Genomic DNA, 18272 nt, shown 5'->3' with positions numbered 1-18272 from the left:
TGGACTTTTTCCACCTTTGTTTAAGCTCTGCTCGTCAGCAGCCCACTCCTTCAAACTGGGGAACAGGAGTGGGTGGGGGACCTGCATAGAAGAACACCGGGGTAGAGGGGGCGGACAGACCAGGATCCCACAGCAGGGGTATGTGGCCCATCAATGTGCCTTCAGACTGTTTCTCTGCCTGGGATTCCACCCATCCCAGGAGACAGCTCCAGTTTCTGGCGCAAAGGGGTTAAGTCCACTTGCACTTATCGACCAATAGCAGCACGCAGCGCCTTCGCGGCCTCTCGTGATTGGCGGACACACAGGGCGGGCGGGAGGAGAGGGGACACCCACTCTGCCCAAGGATGCACTTAAGAGGCTGTGGCAGCCGTGGCCGTGCTGCGCAGCACCAGATCGCCTCCGCCATGAGCAGCGCCACTGGCCCGGACGTAGCGGAGGCACCTGAGGAGCGGCGTTTTCTCAGGTCAGTCGGGGAGAGGCCCTGGGGGGACCAGGGACTGTAGATCAGAGGCAGAGCTGTGGCTGAGATGAGGCGAGGAGAATCCTAGGCCCGTCCCACATTGCACTGGAAAGATTAAGCCTCTGAAGCCGCGTTGCCAGGGAAATGGCATCCGCAGCAGGCCCGCCCCTCATGAGTTATTCATCAGCACCACTGGTTGTTACCCCATCACCCCACAGCCCAAGGAGGGCCCACCTCCCCCTTTCCATCTTTCCAGGGACCCTCCAGATGTAGGTTTTTGTCCTACATCTGGGAAGAGCAGAGCTCTTTTTGCCCCTCAAATGCTCACACCTCACTTGGTAGTCCATCTGCTACTAACCCCTTTTCCAGAGAAGAAAACAGACCTGTGGAGGGAAGCTACTGGCTGAGCTGGGGCTAAGGCAGTTTTTAAATACGTGCGCCACTTGCCAGTGGGTTGATGAATTTGGGATCTGGAGCTGGCAGCTGTGGCTGTGCCTTTCACCTTGTCCTGAGTCGTCATCCTGTGTCCTCTAAGTCCTTATGACATGGGACCCCAAGCAGGGCAGTAGACCTCACTGTAAACCAGATCCAACAGCCTCTTGTGCGGCTACCTGCTCACTGTCCCCTCAGCCCTTCTTCTCCAGGCAGGTACTGTGTAGTTGACTGGCTGATGTCCAGACAAAGAAGCTTAGAGACCCAGTGCATGCTAGGCAGGAGGAAGAAAATGATCTAGAAGCTGGAGCTGTGACTTCATGTAGTGTGGGGGACAATGGGGCCTCAAACGCCAGCCAAGGAGCGATGGGGTGTTGTGTGGTAAGTAGCAGTGGAACTTGGAGAGAGGAGGCTGAGGTTGGAGACATAATGGGGAGCATTGTAGGTATGGTGAGGAATTTGAGTATTCTCTGAATTCTGAGAGTCCTTAAGAAGGTTTGGGATGGAATTCCCGTCATGGCACAGCGGAAACAAATCCAACTAGGAACCATGAGGTTGCGGGTTCAATCCCTGGCTTTACTCAGTGGGTTAAGGATTTGGCATTCCCATGAGCTGTGGTGTAAGTCAAAGATGTGGCTTGGATCTGCAACAGCTCTGATTAGACCCCTAGCTCTGATTAGACCCCTAGCCTCCATATGCCGTGAATGCAAAAAAGACAAAAAAAAAAAAAAAAAAAGAAGAAGAAGAAGGTTTGGGATGGCGGGGGGGTGGAGGGGCTGTGAAATCTGTTGTTCAAGTTTTCAAAGCCCCTGCAGCTCGTGTTGAGTTTAGGGGGCATGAGACTGGTAGGCAGCCAGGTGAGCAATGCTGGGTGGAGATTGGTGGGCAACCACGAGGGGGGAGAAGTGGATGGAGCTGAGAAAGCAGGGAGTGTCTGGCACAGGCTCCTTGGTCTCAGAGCTCAACCTCCAAACTGGCCCCTCCCAGAGCATTTTGAGAGTGTCAGGCCCAGTCCCCTTTGAAACCAGGTCACCTCAGCCCTTCTGGGGTTGGTGAAGAAAACCTGGGGCCTTGCAGCTCCTCTCATCTGGGGGCTAAGGTTGGGAGAAGCAAGGAGCAACCTCATGGAGTTCCCTTGTGCAAGGCACAGTGGGTTAGGGATCCAGCATTGTCACTGCTGTGGTGCTGGTTCAATCCCTGGCCCAGGAACTTGCACATACTGTAGGTATGGCCAAAAAAAAGAGGCACCCTCCCAAACTGAGCACTGCTTCCCAGTCCCACACCAGCTCTGTCCTATCCCCTCTCCTACCCAGAGCTGTTATTGCCCCCACCCCTGGGCTCCTAAGCCAGAACTGCCCTCCTGCCTGTGGAGTCCCAGTTATCACTCCAGTGACTAATTAGGCAGGAAGATAATGTTCCAATTGGAGGTCAAAGCTTTGGAACCGAGGAAAAGAAGGAATGGATGGTCCTCCCCCAGCCTCCTGTTAGGGCCGCAGAGTTGTCACAAGGTGGAGATGGAGGAACCAGCCACGCTCCTGGAGCACCTGCGATATTCTTTCCGGGAGATGGGTTGGTCTCCCCTGGGGCGCTCATTATCTGGCCCCACCATGAACTCTTTTTCCCTACCTGGTCCTTCGACCTCCTGCAACATCAGCCACAAATGAAGTGGGGTTTGAGTCTGGCTCTGCTTGCCGAGGTGACAAGGCATGTCACCTTGCCTTAAGCCTCCACCCGTGTGAGACCCCCAAAGTGTCTTTCTGACCAAGTTTTTCATCTTCAACCACTAACTTCTCTCTAGCCATACCAGCCTCTTTTTTGTCCCTTGAACCTGTCAAATTCATTTCTATCACAGGGCCTTGTGCCTCACCATTCTTGCCTGCTGGATTACCTCCCACAGTGCTCCAGCCCAGCTCCAACAGGAAGCCCCCCGACTCCCCTTCCCACAGCAGTCCTCCCTTCCCACCTCTGCCCGTCCTGCTTCCCGGCCTGGTCACACTGCAGAATTGACCAGATAGTTATGGTTTCCTACTCACAGGACTGAAAAAAGATACCCCAGTGGAGTTCCTGTTGTGGCGCAGTGGTTAATGAATCCAAATGGGAACCATGAGGTTGCGGGTTCAATCCCTGGCCTCGCTCAGTGGGTTAAGGATCCGGTGTTGCCATGAGCTGTGGAGTAGGTCGCAGATGCAGCTCGGACCCCACATTGCTGTGGCTCTGGCATAGGCCAGTGGCTACAGTTCTGATTAGACCCCTAGCCTGGGAACCTCCATATACCGCAGATAGTGGCCCTAGAAAAGGCAAAAAGACCAAAAAAAAAAAAAGTTACCCCAAGATTTACCCCAACAACACTCTGCCGTCTGTACGTCTGCCTCTGCTTCTATACCCCAAACATGGCTCTGGAGACAGACACCAAGGATGGAAAGCTCAGTTTTCCAGCTTGCTTCCTGCATGCCTCTGGGTAAACCATTTTGCTTCTCTGAGTGGTTGTATGTTCTTCCAACTCTTCTGAGCCTAGACCTTAGTATTCGTATTATTATTATTACACTCTGCAGTGTTGGGCTGGAGCAGATGCCCTTTCCCAGCTTGAAGGGGTCCTTCTAGGGGAAACTGGCATCAGGGTTTAGACCCTGCCCAGCTGCTCCAACCCAATTCTAGAATGAAGGACATCTGATCCTCAATGCCAGCTCTTCCTCTCTGTTGCCGCCAAGGCTCTGCAGCCTGTTCTTGGAAGAGCCCAACATTCAGTTTAATGCTCTGCCATCTTAAAAGTCTTAATAATTATTGATAAAGGGGCCCCACATTTAATTTTTGAGGCACCGAGCCTCAAAAATTATCAGCCTGTCCTGCATTTACTTTTGCAAAGGAGGAAGCAAGGCTCAGAGAGATGAGACGGACCTCAGTCCCTCAGCAAGTTGGTGACAGAGCTTCATCTCAAGCAAGTTGGCTCTGTCTCTCTGGCCACAATTATTTAAATTTTATCACTGTCCCTAAAGAGAGGTCATCAATGAGTCTCATAGCTGTGGGCCCCACATCCCACCTCCCCAAACTCCTGTAGCCTTCAAAACCCACCTCTCCCAGGCACCCCCGTCCAGTTTGGACCCCTCTGCTCAATGGTTTCCTTTGTCTGAAGTCTATGCATCACCCCCATCAACTAAGTCCTTCATGCTCCATTCCCCTTTCTGGTTTCCTCCTGCCTTGCGGGCTGGGAGCGTCTGGGTCATGCTAGATCTTCCATGCTTTGGGGGCAACAGAACCAACCTGCACTGCCATGTGCTTCTTCTACCAGCAGAGGGCTCCTGCACCCCAGGCTTGTGTTCAAAACTCCTGCTGCCCGGCAGGCTTTCTTTCAGCTGAGTGCCAGAGGTTTGGGGAAAGTGAGGGAGGGTCTATGGCTCTGAGCACAGAGGTGGGGGGTGGCATCAGGACCTGGCTCCAGAACAGGGGTGGCACACTTCTGGCTCCGAGACTCTGTCTCTTAAGTCTTTCTGTCTCTCTGAGCTTCTCTCCCCATTCTGACCCCCAGCACCGCAGAGGCAGCTGCCCTGGAGCGGGAGCTGCTGGAAGATTATCGCTTTGGGCGGCAGCAGCTGGTGGAGTGGTGTGGCCATGCTAGTGCTGTGGCTGTGACCAAGGTACCTGACCCCTGATCCTCAACCTTGACCCCAACTGGAAGGTCAGCCCACCAGAGCAGAGGATTTAGCTGCATGACCCCCCATGACCAGGATAGTCATTTCTGCTTTAAGAAGCCCCTCTGCTTGGGGCTACTCCAGTCCATCACTCAGATGGGTAAACTGAGGTCTGGAGAGGATCATCACTGGCCCAGGCCAGGGTGTCAGTAAACGTCAGGACAGAAATGAGGGCCCCCAGAGACCTGGAGGCTACCGCAGAGATGAGTCTGGGGCCCTTGAGGTGCAGACATGACTGCCTGCCTCTGCCACCTCCTGGGTCTTGGGCACAGGGGACATCAGCTTCTGAAGTCGGCACGTCCAAATGACTCCCTCCCACGGGTAGGGGAACCAAGACCCAGGAGTGGGCAGCGGGTCTTCACAGGGCCCCGGGGGTTGGAAGTAGATCTATGTCCAGCTCTGGGGCAAACCCCTAGGTCTTGAGCAAGGTGCCTGCAAAAGACTCGAGTAATAACAACGACAAGGCCACTATCCAATGCCTTGCACCATGTTGCCAAACCACCCTGGCTTGACTTTTCCTCCTCTGAAGAAAGGGTAATAAACTGACACCAATGAATAAACACAAATGACTTAGAAAAGTGACTGATCGAGCCGGGGCTCCAGCATGTAACCCTGTCCCTCTTCCTCCCCTTCTTTTTCTTATTACCACTGTATACTTTTTTAAAAACTCAGTATCTTTATGTGGACTCATTTTTTTTTTAACTCACACATTCCTATTTCCAAGTGAAATATATCCTGAGGAGAAGAAAAGGATGACATTCAAAGCCACAAAAGAAAACCCGGTGTAGTAAACTCATGCCTGGTTTTGCATTGAAAGCTCTGTGTCTGTCCAGAGGCCTCTCGGTCCCAGCCAGCTGGATGTTGTCACTCTCCCTGACTTGGTCACGGGTCTGGGCATGGCGTGATGGGTCATAGGCATGATCATGGTGGGTCCAGACCCTGCTGAGACTTTGGGGAGGAGACTCAAAAAGGAAATAGCTTTCCCTCCATGTGGTTGGAGTTTAGAGAGCCACTGTTGCTCCCATTTGATAGAAGCAAACTGTGACTGGGGGAGGAAAGGGAGCTGAAGCCACAGAGTCAGAGTAGGGCTGAGACTTTTTTTTTTTTTTTTTTTTTTTTTTTTTTTGTCTTTTCTAGGGCCGAACCTGTGACATATGGAGGTTCCCAGGCTAGGGGTCGAATCAGAGCTGTGGCCACCTGCCTACGCCACAGCCACAGAAGCTTGGGATCCGAGCCGCGTTTGTGACCTACACCACAGCTCACGGCAACGCCAGATCCCTAACCCACTGAGCAAGGCCAGGGATCGAACCCACAACCTCATGGTTCCTAATCAGATTAGTTAACCACTGAGCCACGATGGGAACTCCAGGGCTGAGACTCTTAAAGAGAGCGATACACAGGCCCACAGAGACACAGAAAATATGAGAAATAGAGATCGAGAGAGAGACAGAGGGCAAAGACAGACTGAGAGAAACAGATGGGGAGAGACATAGTCTGAGAGATACAGAGATAGAAGGGAGGGGAAGATGGAGGCTGATGGAGAGGGATGGCTGGAAAGAGACAGGGCATGGTGAGTTGGAAAAACACCCCCCTCCCCAGCCCCCCCCACACACACTTTGGGGCCTCCAGGAGGGATGGAAGCCTGGAAACATGGGCGGGGGAGGGGCAGCCACTGCAGTGGAAAAAGGTGGAAGAATGTCTGCAGCTCAGGCCGAGAATAAACAAACCGCACTCCGGGCGCCGGTGGTGGCTGGAGGCACGTTTCTGCTCTGGCTTGGCAGAGCCTGAGGCAAGGACTCTGCCTCTCCAGCAAGGAAACTGAGGCCCCCCAGGGGCCCCATGCCTCTCCCAGAATGCGTCTCCTCCTGTCCTCTGGCCCCCAGGCCTAAACCCTAGCCCTTCCTCCACTTGGGCCTCAGTTTCCCCACTAGAGCAAGGAGGAGTTTGAGCCCCATGCCTTTGCTTTTGCTGTGCCCTGCCAGGTGTTCCCTTTGCTGGCTCTTTCCCGGAAGCAGAGGACAGTGCTGGTCGTGTGCGGCCCGGAGCAGAATGGGGCAGTGGGGCTGGTCTGTGCCCGGCACCTGCGGGTGTTCGTGAGTAGCAAGGATCTCCTCAGCCTCCCAGTGTTACACTCCAGCCCTGCAGAAATCACTTCCTCCTCTTGTTAGTGTCCCGGGGGAAGGTTAAGGCATGTCAGATTACAGAACATCCCCGGTGCTTGCTCCACTGCCTGGGACCCAGATCTGGGGTCAGAGGCCCAGTGGAGAGCTTGGAAGGCACCCCCACCCAGTGCCGACCCCTTCCCACTCTCCACAGGAATATGAACCAACCATCTTCTACCCCACACGCTCACTGGACCCACTGCATCGGGACCTGACTATCCAGTGTGAGAAGATGGACATCCCCTTCCTGTCCTATCTGCCCACAGAGGTCAGCCTGGGTGGCACCTGAGGGGGGCAATGGAGGACAGGGCCTCAAGGCCACCCTCTGACCCTTGTGTGTCCTCCCAGGTTCAGCTCATCAACGATGCCTACAGGCTGGTGGTGGATGCTGTGCTGGGCCCCAGTGTGGAGCCTAGCGAGGTTGGGGGCCCCTGCACACGTGCGCTGGCCACGCTCAAGCTACTGTCCATCCCCCTTGTGAGCCTGGACATTCCCTCAGGCATGCCAGGTGGAGGGGGGTGCGTCAAGACCTGGGGGGCTTGGGTGGAGGCCACCTGTACCCTGGCTTCTTGAGGTCCCAGTCTGTCTGCCACCCCGAGCCTCAGTTTCCCCAGCATGGATGGATCCTGCACTCTGGGTGTGGCTGAGGGTCATACCCATCCTTTGGATGGGGAAAGACCCAGGCTGGTGCCCTGATGACCCTGGGTCCCCTCCCCCTCACACCTCACATCGTGCCTGCTGCCCACCCTGGCTCAGTCGCCAGGGCAGACGTGAGCTCACTCAGCAAAGCCTCGCCCATCCTGGCCGCCGCCCCATGCCTGTTGGAGCCATTAGGCAACGGGCAGACGGAACAAACAGCTTCTGGCCAGCCGGACCCTCCACGGGGGTGGCCAGACTCAGGGGACTTCCGCTGGCCTACAAGACCCCAGGGTCTTATCAGCAGGATGCCACAGAGCTGGGGTGGTGGGCTAAGGGAGGAGGTGGGCTGCTTGGTCAGAGCAGGGAGGCTTCGGGCTCACATCAGAATGGATAGCACAAGGCAGAGAGGGTCACCCTGTTAGGTCAGAAGAGGTTATTAGGGGCTCTAGTCTGAGAGTGGAGGCTAGGGTCAGAGAAGGAAGGCTTAAAGTCAGAGGGAGGCTTTTAGTTACTGGCTCCAGACAGGTCAGAGGCAGGCGAGAAGGCAAAGTCCCTAGTCTGAAGGTGGAGGCTCATCTGAGAGGTGGCAGAGGCTGCAGCCCAGTGAGGGAGGGGCAGGGCTGTGCCAAATCAAAAGGCAAGATCTAGTCTAACGATGAAGGCAGGGATGTCAGGTCAGAGGGAAGAGCCTCTAGGCAGAGGGAGGAGGATAGATGCTCAGTTTGGGAGGAGAGGAGAATGTGTCCTGACAGAGGCAAGAACCTGGGGCAAAGAGACAAGTCTGGTGTGGGAGGCTTGCCTCAGTAGTCTGTCCTCAAGTAGAAAGTGGGGATCTGTCAGAGGGAGGAGGCTGGCTTGGAAGCCTGTGTGGAAAGAGACTCCCATCTAAGTGTGTGTGTGGGGGGGCCTCAGGATTGATAGGGAGGGAGGGATGGGGTCAGAAGGCAGAGGCATAGGTCTATTGGGAAAGGGCAACAGGTGGAAATGATATAGTCTGAAGGTAGAGGCTGAGTCAAGGAGAAGGAAGACTGGGCAGAGGCTCTGGTCAGAGGAGGAGGGAAACATCTCCAAAGAAGGGCAGAAACTGGTCTGAAGGCAGAGGCTCAGTTCTATGGGGAGGCAGGTCTGACCAAGACTCATGTCAGAGCAGAGGCTGTGCCTGAAGGAGAAGGGGAAGTGGGCAGTGGGATGGGAGTACTCTTGTCTGACAGAGAGTAGCCCTCCCAGCTCCTGATGCCTGGCTCCCATCCTTCCTCTCTCAGGCTGGGACCCAGAGACCGGCGGCGACTCTGAGGACGGGCTACGGCCCGACGTGCTGGTATCCCTGGCGGCGCCCAAGCGCTGCGCCGGCCGCTTCTCCGGGCGCCACCACTTCGTGGCCGGCCGGTTCGTGCCCGACGACGTGCGCCGAAAGTTCGCTCTGTGCCTGCCAGGATACACAGGCACCGAATGCATCGCGGCGCTTTGAAAGCCACCCTCGCCTACACGGCTTGGGACTGCGCCAATAAACAGACGTACTGCCACCACCTCGCCTGGGCCTCCTGTGTGTGCAGGGTCTGCCTTGGGGGTGGGCGACCTCTGCGAGGAACTTCCCACCGGCCCCCTGGTGGCCCGAGGCGGGAGGGATGGAGGGTAGACATAAAACGGGACTTCCCGCTGGCCTCCGAGAAAACTCGAGCCAGAAGATTGGAGGGTGATTAAGGGTGGGATTTTCAACCGGCTCGGCGTGGCCTAAAGCCAACAGAATCAAAGTTAGACACGATAGAGGGTTTCTAGCTGCCTAAAGGGCGGCCTGAAGCGCAAAGATTCCGACAGCACCAGGCTCAATTCCAAGAGGCACTTCCCCAGGCAGCTTGGGATCCAACGTGGAGAATGGAGGGGGGGACTTCAAGCCGGCGACTAGGGGACGCAGGCCAGCCTGAGGGCGGAGGTACGGCCGGACGCACCGAGGGGGGCAGCCCAGAGAGGTTGTCTGAGCACCGGTCACCTCGGGCCAGGGAGCTTTGCTTGGACGGGGCGTGGCCTGGACGGGGCGTGGCCTGCGGCCGCGTCCCTCCCCCATCCTCAGCCCCAGTGGCTGCCAGACCCGCGGGAGTCCGACCAGAGTGCGCAGCGGAGCCGGGACCCTCCCTCCAACTTTCGGACCGGCCATGGCGTCACTGCCGACACTGCTCTGCCTCTGTGTCGCCGCCGCACACCTGGCGGGGGCCCGAGGTGAGGCGCCCCCAAACTCCAGCCCAGCTCCCTAAGCGTCCGAACTTCTGGCAGAGGGCCTGGCACGCAGCCGCGTCTGGAGACAGAACCAAGGGACCCATTCTCTTCCTCAGGCCTGCAACCCCTTTGCCAGTCCTGGGGGGGTGGTGGGTGGAGTGAGGGGGCAAGGGAGAGGCAGAGCTCCAGGACCACCTGGGGCAGGAGCAGACCTCATTTGCTCTGGAGCTCCATTCTTCCAAGGGATGATAGGGGTGCCCCAAATGTAGATATGAACTTCAGGTTCTTCTGGATTCTTAGGACTGCGGGGTACCTGTCTCGGCCACAGCGTTTGAACCCTGAATAATCCAGTCCTAGCCCCAGGATGAAGGGGTCAGAGCTGTCCCCTCTCACCTAACGCCTTCTCTCTTCCACACCCACCCAACCACACTCACACACACCCCATTCAGGAAAGAAATTCCCATCTCTGGAACACTCAGTGGAGTGGGGGGACTGGGCCCATTTCTCAGATGAGGAGAATGAGACTCCAAGAGAGAAGGGACTTGCCAGTGGTCATTGCCCAACTTGGCTATCTCAGACAACTTGAGGCCAGAGAAGCCAGGCTAGATTCCAAGGATTTCCCTTTGGCAGCTTGGATCCCAAACACAGGGATGCAAGGTAGACTGAGGGAGGGACTTCTAGCCAGCAAACAGATAAAGGGGAATTCAGATCAACATGAGGGCAGGGGCACAGCCAACTGAACTCATTTCATGACCACTGAATACAGTCAGTGGGAGTTCTACTCTAGGGAAGCAGAGCGCACACAGACTTCCCAAATCTATGGAGCCAGGACAGTGTCAGAGTGGGGCATGGGGCTGTGAAAGATTAGGGTGTGTGTGTGTGTTAGGGGGGAGTCATAGGGAGGCTTCCTGGAGAAGAAGGTGCTGCTGTTCTTGGGCTCAGCCAGAGCTGGATTCTGGCTTCTCCCCAGTGAATGGGGGAAGATTGTTGCAGTACCTTGCAAAACAGGAGTTCACAGAGGTCCCTATCAAGATGCTTCCTCCTTCCCCCCTTCCTCAGGCACAACCACCCCTGAGGAGCCCACAGCAACTGCATGGGACCTTGAAGGTCCATCACTGCGCCCTGGCCAGCCATCACCAGCCCTGGAAGATTGGGAAGGTGAGTTAGCTTAGGTCTGAGTCTGGGTTCTGCTGTGGACTCTCTGTGAGCTCTGGCTGGTGCAGTGATGAGAGGAGGGGCCACAAGCTGTGTGAAGAACCTAGGATGGACCTGGTTCCTGGGCATGGCAGGCCCTGGAATTGGAGCCCTAAGAGGTCTAAGTTTTAGGAGCAGAGAAGTGAGATCCCAGGCTATATATCAGGGAGGAAACCAGGGTGGATTGGCGGGGAGGGGGGGGACGACAAACAGCCCAGTTCAGGCAAGGAAGCAGGAGTTCTGGAACCCGAGTCTCTAGCTTCCTGACTAGGAAGGTTCTATTTGACTTGCTCCTGACTCAGAAAAAGAGCGACCACCCCCTGGGGCGTTGATGGAGGCAGACGCTAACCTGTGGGAGGCCAGGACATGTTCTGGCTTCTGTGGAACAGAGGTTGCCTGATGGGTTCAGCTGGGTGATGAGCAAGGTCAGGAAGGGTTGGTCTTAGCCCTGGCTCTTCCTGCTGCCTTATATCTCCTCAAACCTCAGGGGTTCTGAATCCTGAGGGTGAGGGCTGTTGAGACAGTGGCAAGGTCTCAGCATGCACTCATGGGTCAGCTCAGGTACTGAGCAGCAGAACTAGGGACGGTGCAAGAGGTATCCAACCTCCCTTGATCCCTTTACAGCTCCTTCTGCCCTGAGGGCTCTGGATCGGGGCTGGTTGGGCTAGCCCCTGCACTTTTGGGGGGAGGGGGACCCGCTTAAACAGCAGGTACGGCCCTTACCACGCAGATGGGGGTGGTCAGGAGGCAACCCCGGCCCCTGCATGCACAGATGGGGCCCGACCGGCTACGGCCCGGGTCCCAGAGAATGCGGTGCCTGCAGAGGCCAGCGAGTGGACGTCCTGGTTCAACGTGGATCACCCGGGCGGCGACGGTGACTTTGAGAGCCTGGCCGCGATCCGCTTTTATTACGGGCCGGCGCGCGTGTGCCCGCGGCCGCTGGCGCTGGAGGCGCGCACCACGGACTGGGCCCTGCCATCAGACGTCGGCGAGCGAGTACACTTGAACCCCACGCGCGGTTTCTGGTGCCTCAACCGCGAGCAGCCCCGCGGCCGCCGCTGCTCCAACTACCACGTGCGCTTCCGTTGCCCGCTCGGTGAGGGCGGGGCTGAGGGGGCGGCGGGGACCGGTCGAAGGTGGTTGAGGCCAGAAGGGATGGTGCTGGGTATCCGGCAAGGCCGTATAGATGTGGGCGTGGCCGGGAAGAGGCGGGGCCCTTTAGGAACAAGGCCCCAGGAGAGGGCGGGACCGACAGAGGAGGGGCTTTGGGAAGTTAGGGGTCTGGAAGGGTCCCCCAGGAACGTACCTCCCTCTCGCTGCCCTCATTTGCTCACCTATAACTGCTCTGTTCTGTGGGGGCGTGTTTTGAGTCCCAGAGGTGTGTGAGACCCTGGGAGAACAGCTAGGCTTATTTTGGCGGGGGCGGAGCGGTACCCCAACTGCGCCTTCGACCTGTGCCCTTGGGGAAGCACTGATGCAGGCAATGGGCAGGACTTCTCTCTATATTACCTGCCTTCGGATGCCCAAGATGGGAGCCTCCTCCAATCCCACATTGTCACCAGATTTCCAGGAGGTGCAATTCCTGGGGTGGGCGGTCACCTGATGCCCCCATCCCTGCCCTCTCCGCAGAGGCCACGTGGGGCGCATGGGGCCCTTGGGGTCCCTGTTCGGGAAGCTGCGGGCCAGGCCGTCGCTTGCGCCGCCGCCGCTGCCCAAGCTCCGCTGGAGATGCATGTCCCGGGCGTCCCTTGGAGGCGCAGAAGTGTATAAGGTCTCCATGTCCAGGTAGGAGGGGCGGGGCCTGGAGGAGATAGTTGGGTTAGAGGCAGGGACTGGGTGTAGGGGTGGGGCAGTATCTAGAGGGGCTGGTTGGGGTGGAGCCTAATGGGAGAGTGAGGAGGCGGGGCCTGGTTGTAGGGGCGGAGCCTGGAGGGCCAGAATTTGGACCACATGGAGATTGGCTTTTCCTTCCCTTCTGGGCCCCTGAGGAACATTGGTAAATGTGTACATCTGGATCGGTGGACGCCGTTGGGATCATGTTCAGGCGCGGGCAGATCTAAGGAGGTGCTTTCTCTGTGTGTATGGCGGAGTGTGCGGATGCTCCGGCCGACGTGGACACACTGAAGCTGGCTTATGCACACAGGGTGCACACAGGCGTGGCATTCGCAGGCTCCGCCTGTCCCCCACGCCCACGCTGACACGCGCTCACACCCTGGCAGACACGATGCCCAGGCCCTCCCAGGGCCGGACACCAGGCCAGCCAGGAGGCGACTGGAAATTCCAATCAGGTCTGGCCTCCACAAACACGGTCTGGAGTCTGCCTCAGCAGAGCCTGCGGCAGGGTGGGGGAGCACGGTGGCCAATGGGGTGGTGGGGTCCCCACCCTACCCTGCTTGGCTCGGCCTTCTCCGTGCCTCTGCCCTGAATTTCCAGTGGAATTTTCCATTTTATGGAGAAACCACAGGATTGGGACGAGCGGGAGATGTTCTGGGCCCAAGACTCAGCCCCTCGCTGGGCCCCCAGCCCCTGCCTGAACATTTTCTCTTGCACTAGAAGGAGTCTCTCTGTTCTGTGAGAGTCACCACTTTTGTTCCCTCCTCCAGGGCATCTTCCTCACACTAGGACCCCAAGTCCCACCCCTTGGCCCAGGCTTGACCATTCAACCCAAGGTCCCCCTCATACTAGGGGCAGCTCCAAGCAGATCCATGCTGAGGACTCTGAGGCGGACAAGGCCAGGAGGGTGTCTAGGTACCTTTGTTGAGTGACAGGAAAGCCCTCCCCAGGAGGGGGTCAAGAGTGTCCTTTGCCTTCCTGTGTCCTCCCCTGCCCAGGGTGCAGCCTCAACATTTGTGGGTGCCCTGACCACATCCTCCTGGGCTCAGTGGTCACCCCAACTGGGCGTCCACTGCCAGGAGCCAGGGTCTCCCTGAGAGACTGGCCTGGCACTGTGGCCACTAGCAATGCCCATGGAACATTCCGGATGCCTGGAGTCTGTGCCAGCAGCCGAGTCAACGTCAGTGCCCAAATGGATGGCTTCTCTGCAGGCATGGCCCAGGCCCAGGCCAACAGCTCCATATCTGCTGTGGTCACTGTTGTCCTTAAGAAGTTGGGTAAGTGCCTCGAGTCAAGAAAGATGAGGGGGCTGAGGAACTGGGGAGGGCATTCTGGATGACACCAAGCACCCGGAATGATGTGATGGCGAGTGAGATCATTGGAGAAAGAAGTAAGTCATTGGAGAAGATGCGAGGTGAGACGTGGAGTTGCAAAGGGAAGCATTAAGATTAAGCATTAAGGGCATAATTCCAGCAGATTTGGGGTGAACTTGGGTAGGGGGCGGGCCAACAGAAAATGCTCATGTGAAAAAAGGCGTCACTGTAAGGGAAAGGATGGGGCCCTGCTCTTAGGAAGGATCATTGAGAGAAGCTGGAATGGGGGCAGGGCCCTGAACGTTACTGCCTTTGCCCCCAGAAAAGCCCTACCTGGTGAAGCAACCTGAGTCCCGAGTTCGAGAGGCTGGCCAGAATGTGACCTTCTGCTGCAAAGCCTCAGGCACCCCCATACCCAAGAAATACTCCTGGTGAGTGGCTTGCCCCCTGCTCAAGGGTCTCGTGCACAGCTTTGGGGTTGCAATGGGCTTCCTGTGATACGTGCTGCTTTGCAACCTCCCTATGCTGCATGCAGGGTGGGGCAGATGCAGCCTCTCCCCCGTGCCAAGGGCACCCATGGTGTTGCTCATCCTCCACCCAGGTTCCACAATGGGACCTTGCTGGACAGGCGAACACATAGGTACGGGGCCCACCTGGAGTTGCATGGGCTTCACCCAGACCAGGCAGGCACCTATCACTGCAAAGCATGGAATGATGCAGGGGCTGTGCGCTCGGGCACTGCCCGGCTCACCGTGCTTGGTGAGTATCCTCAATAACTGCCCTCCAACCCTGAGCAAGCCCTGATATCAAACTGAGCCCCAATTCCAGCTAAAACTCAACCTCAGAGGGCACCCCAACTTCGGACTGATCTCTGACCTTACTCAGTCCCATCCTAGGCCTCCACAGCCCCCTGGTTGAGCCTCTGACCCTAATCCAGGCCCCCAACCTTGGCTTTGATGGAGCTCTCTCCCTTACCCAGATCTGGCTGACTTCTTGCTCCACAGCCCCAGGTCAGCCAGCCTGTGACCCCCAGCCCCGAGAACACCTAATCAAGCTTCCAGATGACTGCAGTCAGCCGGGCAGTGGCCCCACCTACCTGGATGTAGGCCTCTGCCCTGACACCCTCTGCCCCAGTGCCACAGGCTCGAGCCCCCGGTGTGGGGATGCAGGCTCCCGCTGCTGCTCTGTCCGCCGCTTGGAGAGCCGGAAGATCCGTTGCTCTGGCTACAACCTCCCAGTTAAGATAGTGGCTGAATGTGGCTGCCAGAAATGTCTGCCCCGTCGGGGGCTGATCCGGGGACGTGTGGTGGCCGCTGACTCTGGCGAGCCCTTGCGCTTCGCCCGGATTCTGCTGGGCCGGGAACCCATTGGCTTCACATCCTACCAGGGTGACTTCACCCTCGAGGTGGCACCTTCTACTCAGCGGCTGGTAATTACTTTCGTGGACACCAGCGGCCAGTTTGTGGACACTGTCAGAGTCCTGCCTTTTGACCCTCGAGGTGCAGGCGTGTACCACGAGGTCAAGGCTATGCGCAAGAAAGCCCCTGTCATCTTAGATGCCAGCCAGAGCAACACCATACCTCTCGGAGAGCTGGAAGATGAGGCCCCCTTAGGCGAGCTGGTCATCCCGCCAGGCGCCATCCGCAGAGCCGATGGTGAACCCTATGTGGGGTCTGTGGAGGCCCGGGTGACATTTGTGGACCCCCGAGATCTCACCTCGGCGGCTGCTGCCCCCAGTGACCTGCGCTTCGTGGACAGTGACGGGGAGTTGGCTCCACTGCGCACCTACGGCATGTTTTCGGTGGACCTCCGGGCCCCCGACTCCACAGAGCAGCTGCAGACTGGGCCGGTGGCCGTGCGTGTGGCTGCCAGCCAGATCCGAATGGCTGGCCACGTGGAGGCCCTGAAGCTGTGGTCGCTGAACCCTGACACGGGCTTGTGGGAAGAAGAGAGCGGCTTCCAGCGTGAGAGGTCGGCGGCCCAGCGGGTCCGTCGGGAGGAGCGGGTCTTCCTGGTCGGCAACGTGGAGATCCGAGAACGGCGTCTGTTCAACCTAGACGTGCCTGAGCGCCGCCGCTGCTTCGTGAAGGTGCGAGCCTACGCCAACGACAAGTTTACGCCCAATGAGCAGGTGGAGGGCGTGGTGGTCACACTTGTCAACCTGGAGCCCGCCCCAGGCTTCTCCGCCAATCCCCGCGCCTGGGGCCGCTTTGACAGTGCTGTCACTGGCCCCAATGGTGCCTGCCTCCCGGCCTTCTGCGACACAGACCGGCCGGACGCCTACACTGCCCTGGTTACCGCTACCTTGGGCGGGGAGGAGCTGGAGCCCGCCACGTCCAGGCCACGCCCCCTTCCGGCCACCGTGGGCGTGGCCCAGCCCTACTTGGACAAGCTCGGTTATCGCAGAACTGACCACGATGACCCCTCTCTCAAACGCAATGGCTTCCGCATCAACCTCGCCAAACCTAGATCTGGCGACCCGGACGAGGCCAACGGCCCCGTGTACCCGTGGCGCAACCTACGAGAGTGCCAGGAGGCCCCAGTGACCGCCAACCACTTCCGCTTCGCTCGCGTGGAGGCGGACAAGTACGAGTACAACGTGGTCCCCTTCCGCGAGGGTGTTCCGGCCTCCTGGACTGGAGATCTCTTGGCCTGGTGGCCCAATCCGCAGGAGTTCCGGGCCTGCTTTCTCAAGGTGAAGATCCAGGGCCCCCAGGAGTACATGGTCCGCTCCCACAATGCGGGCGGCAGCCACCCGCGGACTCAGGGCCAGCTCTATGGGCTGCGGGATGCCCGCAGTGTCCGAGACCCCGAGCGCCCTAGCATGTCTGCTGCCTGCGTGGAGTTCAAGTGCGGAGGGATGCTGTTCGACCAGCGTCAGGTGGACAGGACGCTGGTGACCATAATGCCCCAGGGCAGCTGCCGGCGTGTGGCGGTCAACGGGCTCCTGCAGGATTACTTGACCCGGCACCCCCCACCTGCACCAGCTGATGACCTGGCTGCCTTCTCCATGCTGGCCCCGCTGGACCCTCTGGGTCACAACTATGGTGTCTATACGGTCACTGACCAGAGCCCAAGGCTGGCCAAGGAAATCGCCATTGGCCGCTGCTTTGATGGCTCCTCTGACGGCTTCTCCAGGGAGATGAAGGCCGATGCTGGCACAGCCGTCACCTTTCAGTGCCGGGAGCCAGCAGCGGGCCGGCCTAGCCTCTTCCAGAGGCTACTGGAGTCCCCATCGACAGCGCTTGGTGACATCCGCAGGGAGATGGGTGAGGTGGCCCGGGCACAGGCCCGAGCCTCTGTCCCCCTCCGCACCCGCCGGGGCAGGGCCCGGCAGTGACCTGGGCCCCAGCCTTGCTCTTCTGCCTTGCTCTAGACTCCTTTGTCCTTGGGAAGTCTCACCAATGCCCCCCCCTTCTCCAGATGTTCACTCTCTCTTCAGGTATCTGGGCACCCTGCTCCCCTGCCCAGAGTTGAGTCAGGTCAGATGGTGGAAATGCCAGGCAGATGATCATTGTTGTATGACCTGAAGTGGAGTTTGTCCTGACTGTGGGAGCCAGCGTCCTGGGGGCAGGCAAACGACTGAGGCCCCCAGGGAATCCTTCCCAGCTCACCTGCCAGCTCTGATTTCATGTGTTTTGACCCTGATTTCAGATAGTCTACTCCTTTAGATTTCTCTGCCTAGCTGGGCACTTTACTGGGCCCTCTACCCTGAGCTTTGTTCTTGGGGTTATTTATTGAAACACAGGCCGCAAGGCTGGTCGCTGGTGTGAGTCAGGGGTATAGACGTGGCCCATTGAAGGTCTGGGGAAGAGGCTTCTTGGCTCTGGGGCTGGAGGGCACAGTTCTTACATGTTTGGTGCTTGGAGGTTCCCCAGGGGGTCAGGGCAGGGAATCAATTAAAGATGCTTCATTTCCATTTCATGGTGTCAGTCTTGGGGAGAGAAGGAGGGAGGCTGGGGTTCCTGGATCCAGCTGCACCTTGGCTGGCATGAACAGGCCAGAAGCACACACGGACATTGGTGTGTAAGCAACTTGGAGGCCCCCCCCCCCCATGAGGCTCCTGACACTCCTCAGGCAGGCATGTGGACCCCAGCCAACGCCCACAGAAGTGTGTCTGTGACACGTGTGTGTGGAGCCGACTCATGAGCGGCCCTGACTGCTGAACACAGTAGCAGCTGCTGCCCTGGCCTTCTCCTCCTTGCCTGGCTGTGGTCAGTGGCTCCCACCTGGCCACATGCCCAGGGGCTACAGTGGGCAGGGAGGGGCCCTGGCAGGGATGATTGCCCCAGGAGGTAGGAATTGAGCCCGCCCTGGACTTCTTCAGCCAGGGCCACAGCTG

The 18272-nt window shown here is 58.1% G+C and overlaps 2 protein-coding genes across 3 annotated transcripts; both read left to right on the top strand.

The window, feature by feature from the left end:
- YJEFN3 (YjeF N-terminal domain containing 3) lies at positions 9 to 8902 on the top strand. The gene is made up of 6 exons (XM_003123556.5): positions 9 to 463; positions 4416 to 4524; positions 6561 to 6671; positions 6895 to 7008; positions 7089 to 7239; positions 8642 to 8902. The coding sequence occupies exons 1-6, from the start codon at positions 345 to 347 to the stop codon at positions 8845 to 8847; spliced, it is 810 nt and encodes a 269-aa protein (XP_003123604.3). The 5' UTR covers positions 9 to 344; the 3' UTR covers positions 8848 to 8902.
- Positions 9444 to 17849, top strand: CILP2 (cartilage intermediate layer protein 2). Of its 2 annotated transcripts, none has more exons than XM_013987500.2 (8): positions 9444 to 9593; positions 10650 to 10748; positions 11608 to 11880; positions 12414 to 12569; positions 13829 to 13894; positions 14253 to 14361; positions 14532 to 14689; positions 14935 to 17849. In XM_013987500.2, exons 1-8 carry the CDS (start codon positions 9530 to 9532, stop codon positions 17268 to 17270), a joined length of 3261 nt encoding a protein of 1086 aa, XP_013842954.1. In that variant the 5' UTR covers positions 9444 to 9529; the 3' UTR covers positions 17271 to 17849. The 2 variants fall into 2 exon arrangements, with proteins under 2 accessions (XP_013842954.1, XP_003123618.1); XM_003123570.4 differs by having other exon boundaries at positions 13616 to 13894.

This window comes from Sus scrofa, chromosome 2, assembly GCF_000003025.6.
Source record: "Sus scrofa isolate TJ Tabasco breed Duroc chromosome 2, Sscrofa11.1, whole genome shotgun sequence".
NCBI classification, from domain to species: Eukaryota; Metazoa; Chordata; class Mammalia; order Artiodactyla; family Suidae; genus Sus; species Sus scrofa.
The sequence above is the reverse complement of the archived record's forward strand: the minus strand, read 5'-3'. Positions and strand labels throughout refer to the sequence as shown.

Excerpts from the sequence above, each read along its gene's own strand:
- YJEFN3 (XM_003123556.5), top strand. The coding sequence starts at position 345 with ATGCACTTAAGAGGCTGTGGCAGCCGTGGCCGTGCTGCGCAGCACCAG. Across the intron at positions 7,009-7,088 it reads TGTCCTATCTGCCCACAGAG|GTTCAGCTCATCAACGATGC; the intron begins GTCAGCCTGGGT and ends GTGTCCTCCCAG. Across the intron at positions 7,240-8,641 it reads GAGCCTGGACATTCCCTCAG|GCTGGGACCCAGAGACCGGC; the intron begins GCATGCCAGGTG and ends TTCCTCTCTCAG.
- CILP2 (XM_003123570.4), top strand. The coding sequence starts at position 9,530 with ATGGCGTCACTGCCGACACTGCTCTGCCTCTGTGTCGCCGCCGCACAC. Across the intron at positions 9,594-10,649 it reads ACACCTGGCGGGGGCCCGAG|GCACAACCACCCCTGAGGAG; the intron begins GTGAGGCGCCCC and ends CCCCTTCCTCAG. Across the intron at positions 10,749-11,607 it reads AGCCCTGGAAGATTGGGAAG|AGGCCAGCGAGTGGACGTCC; the intron begins GTGAGTTAGCTT and ends CGGTGCCTGCAG.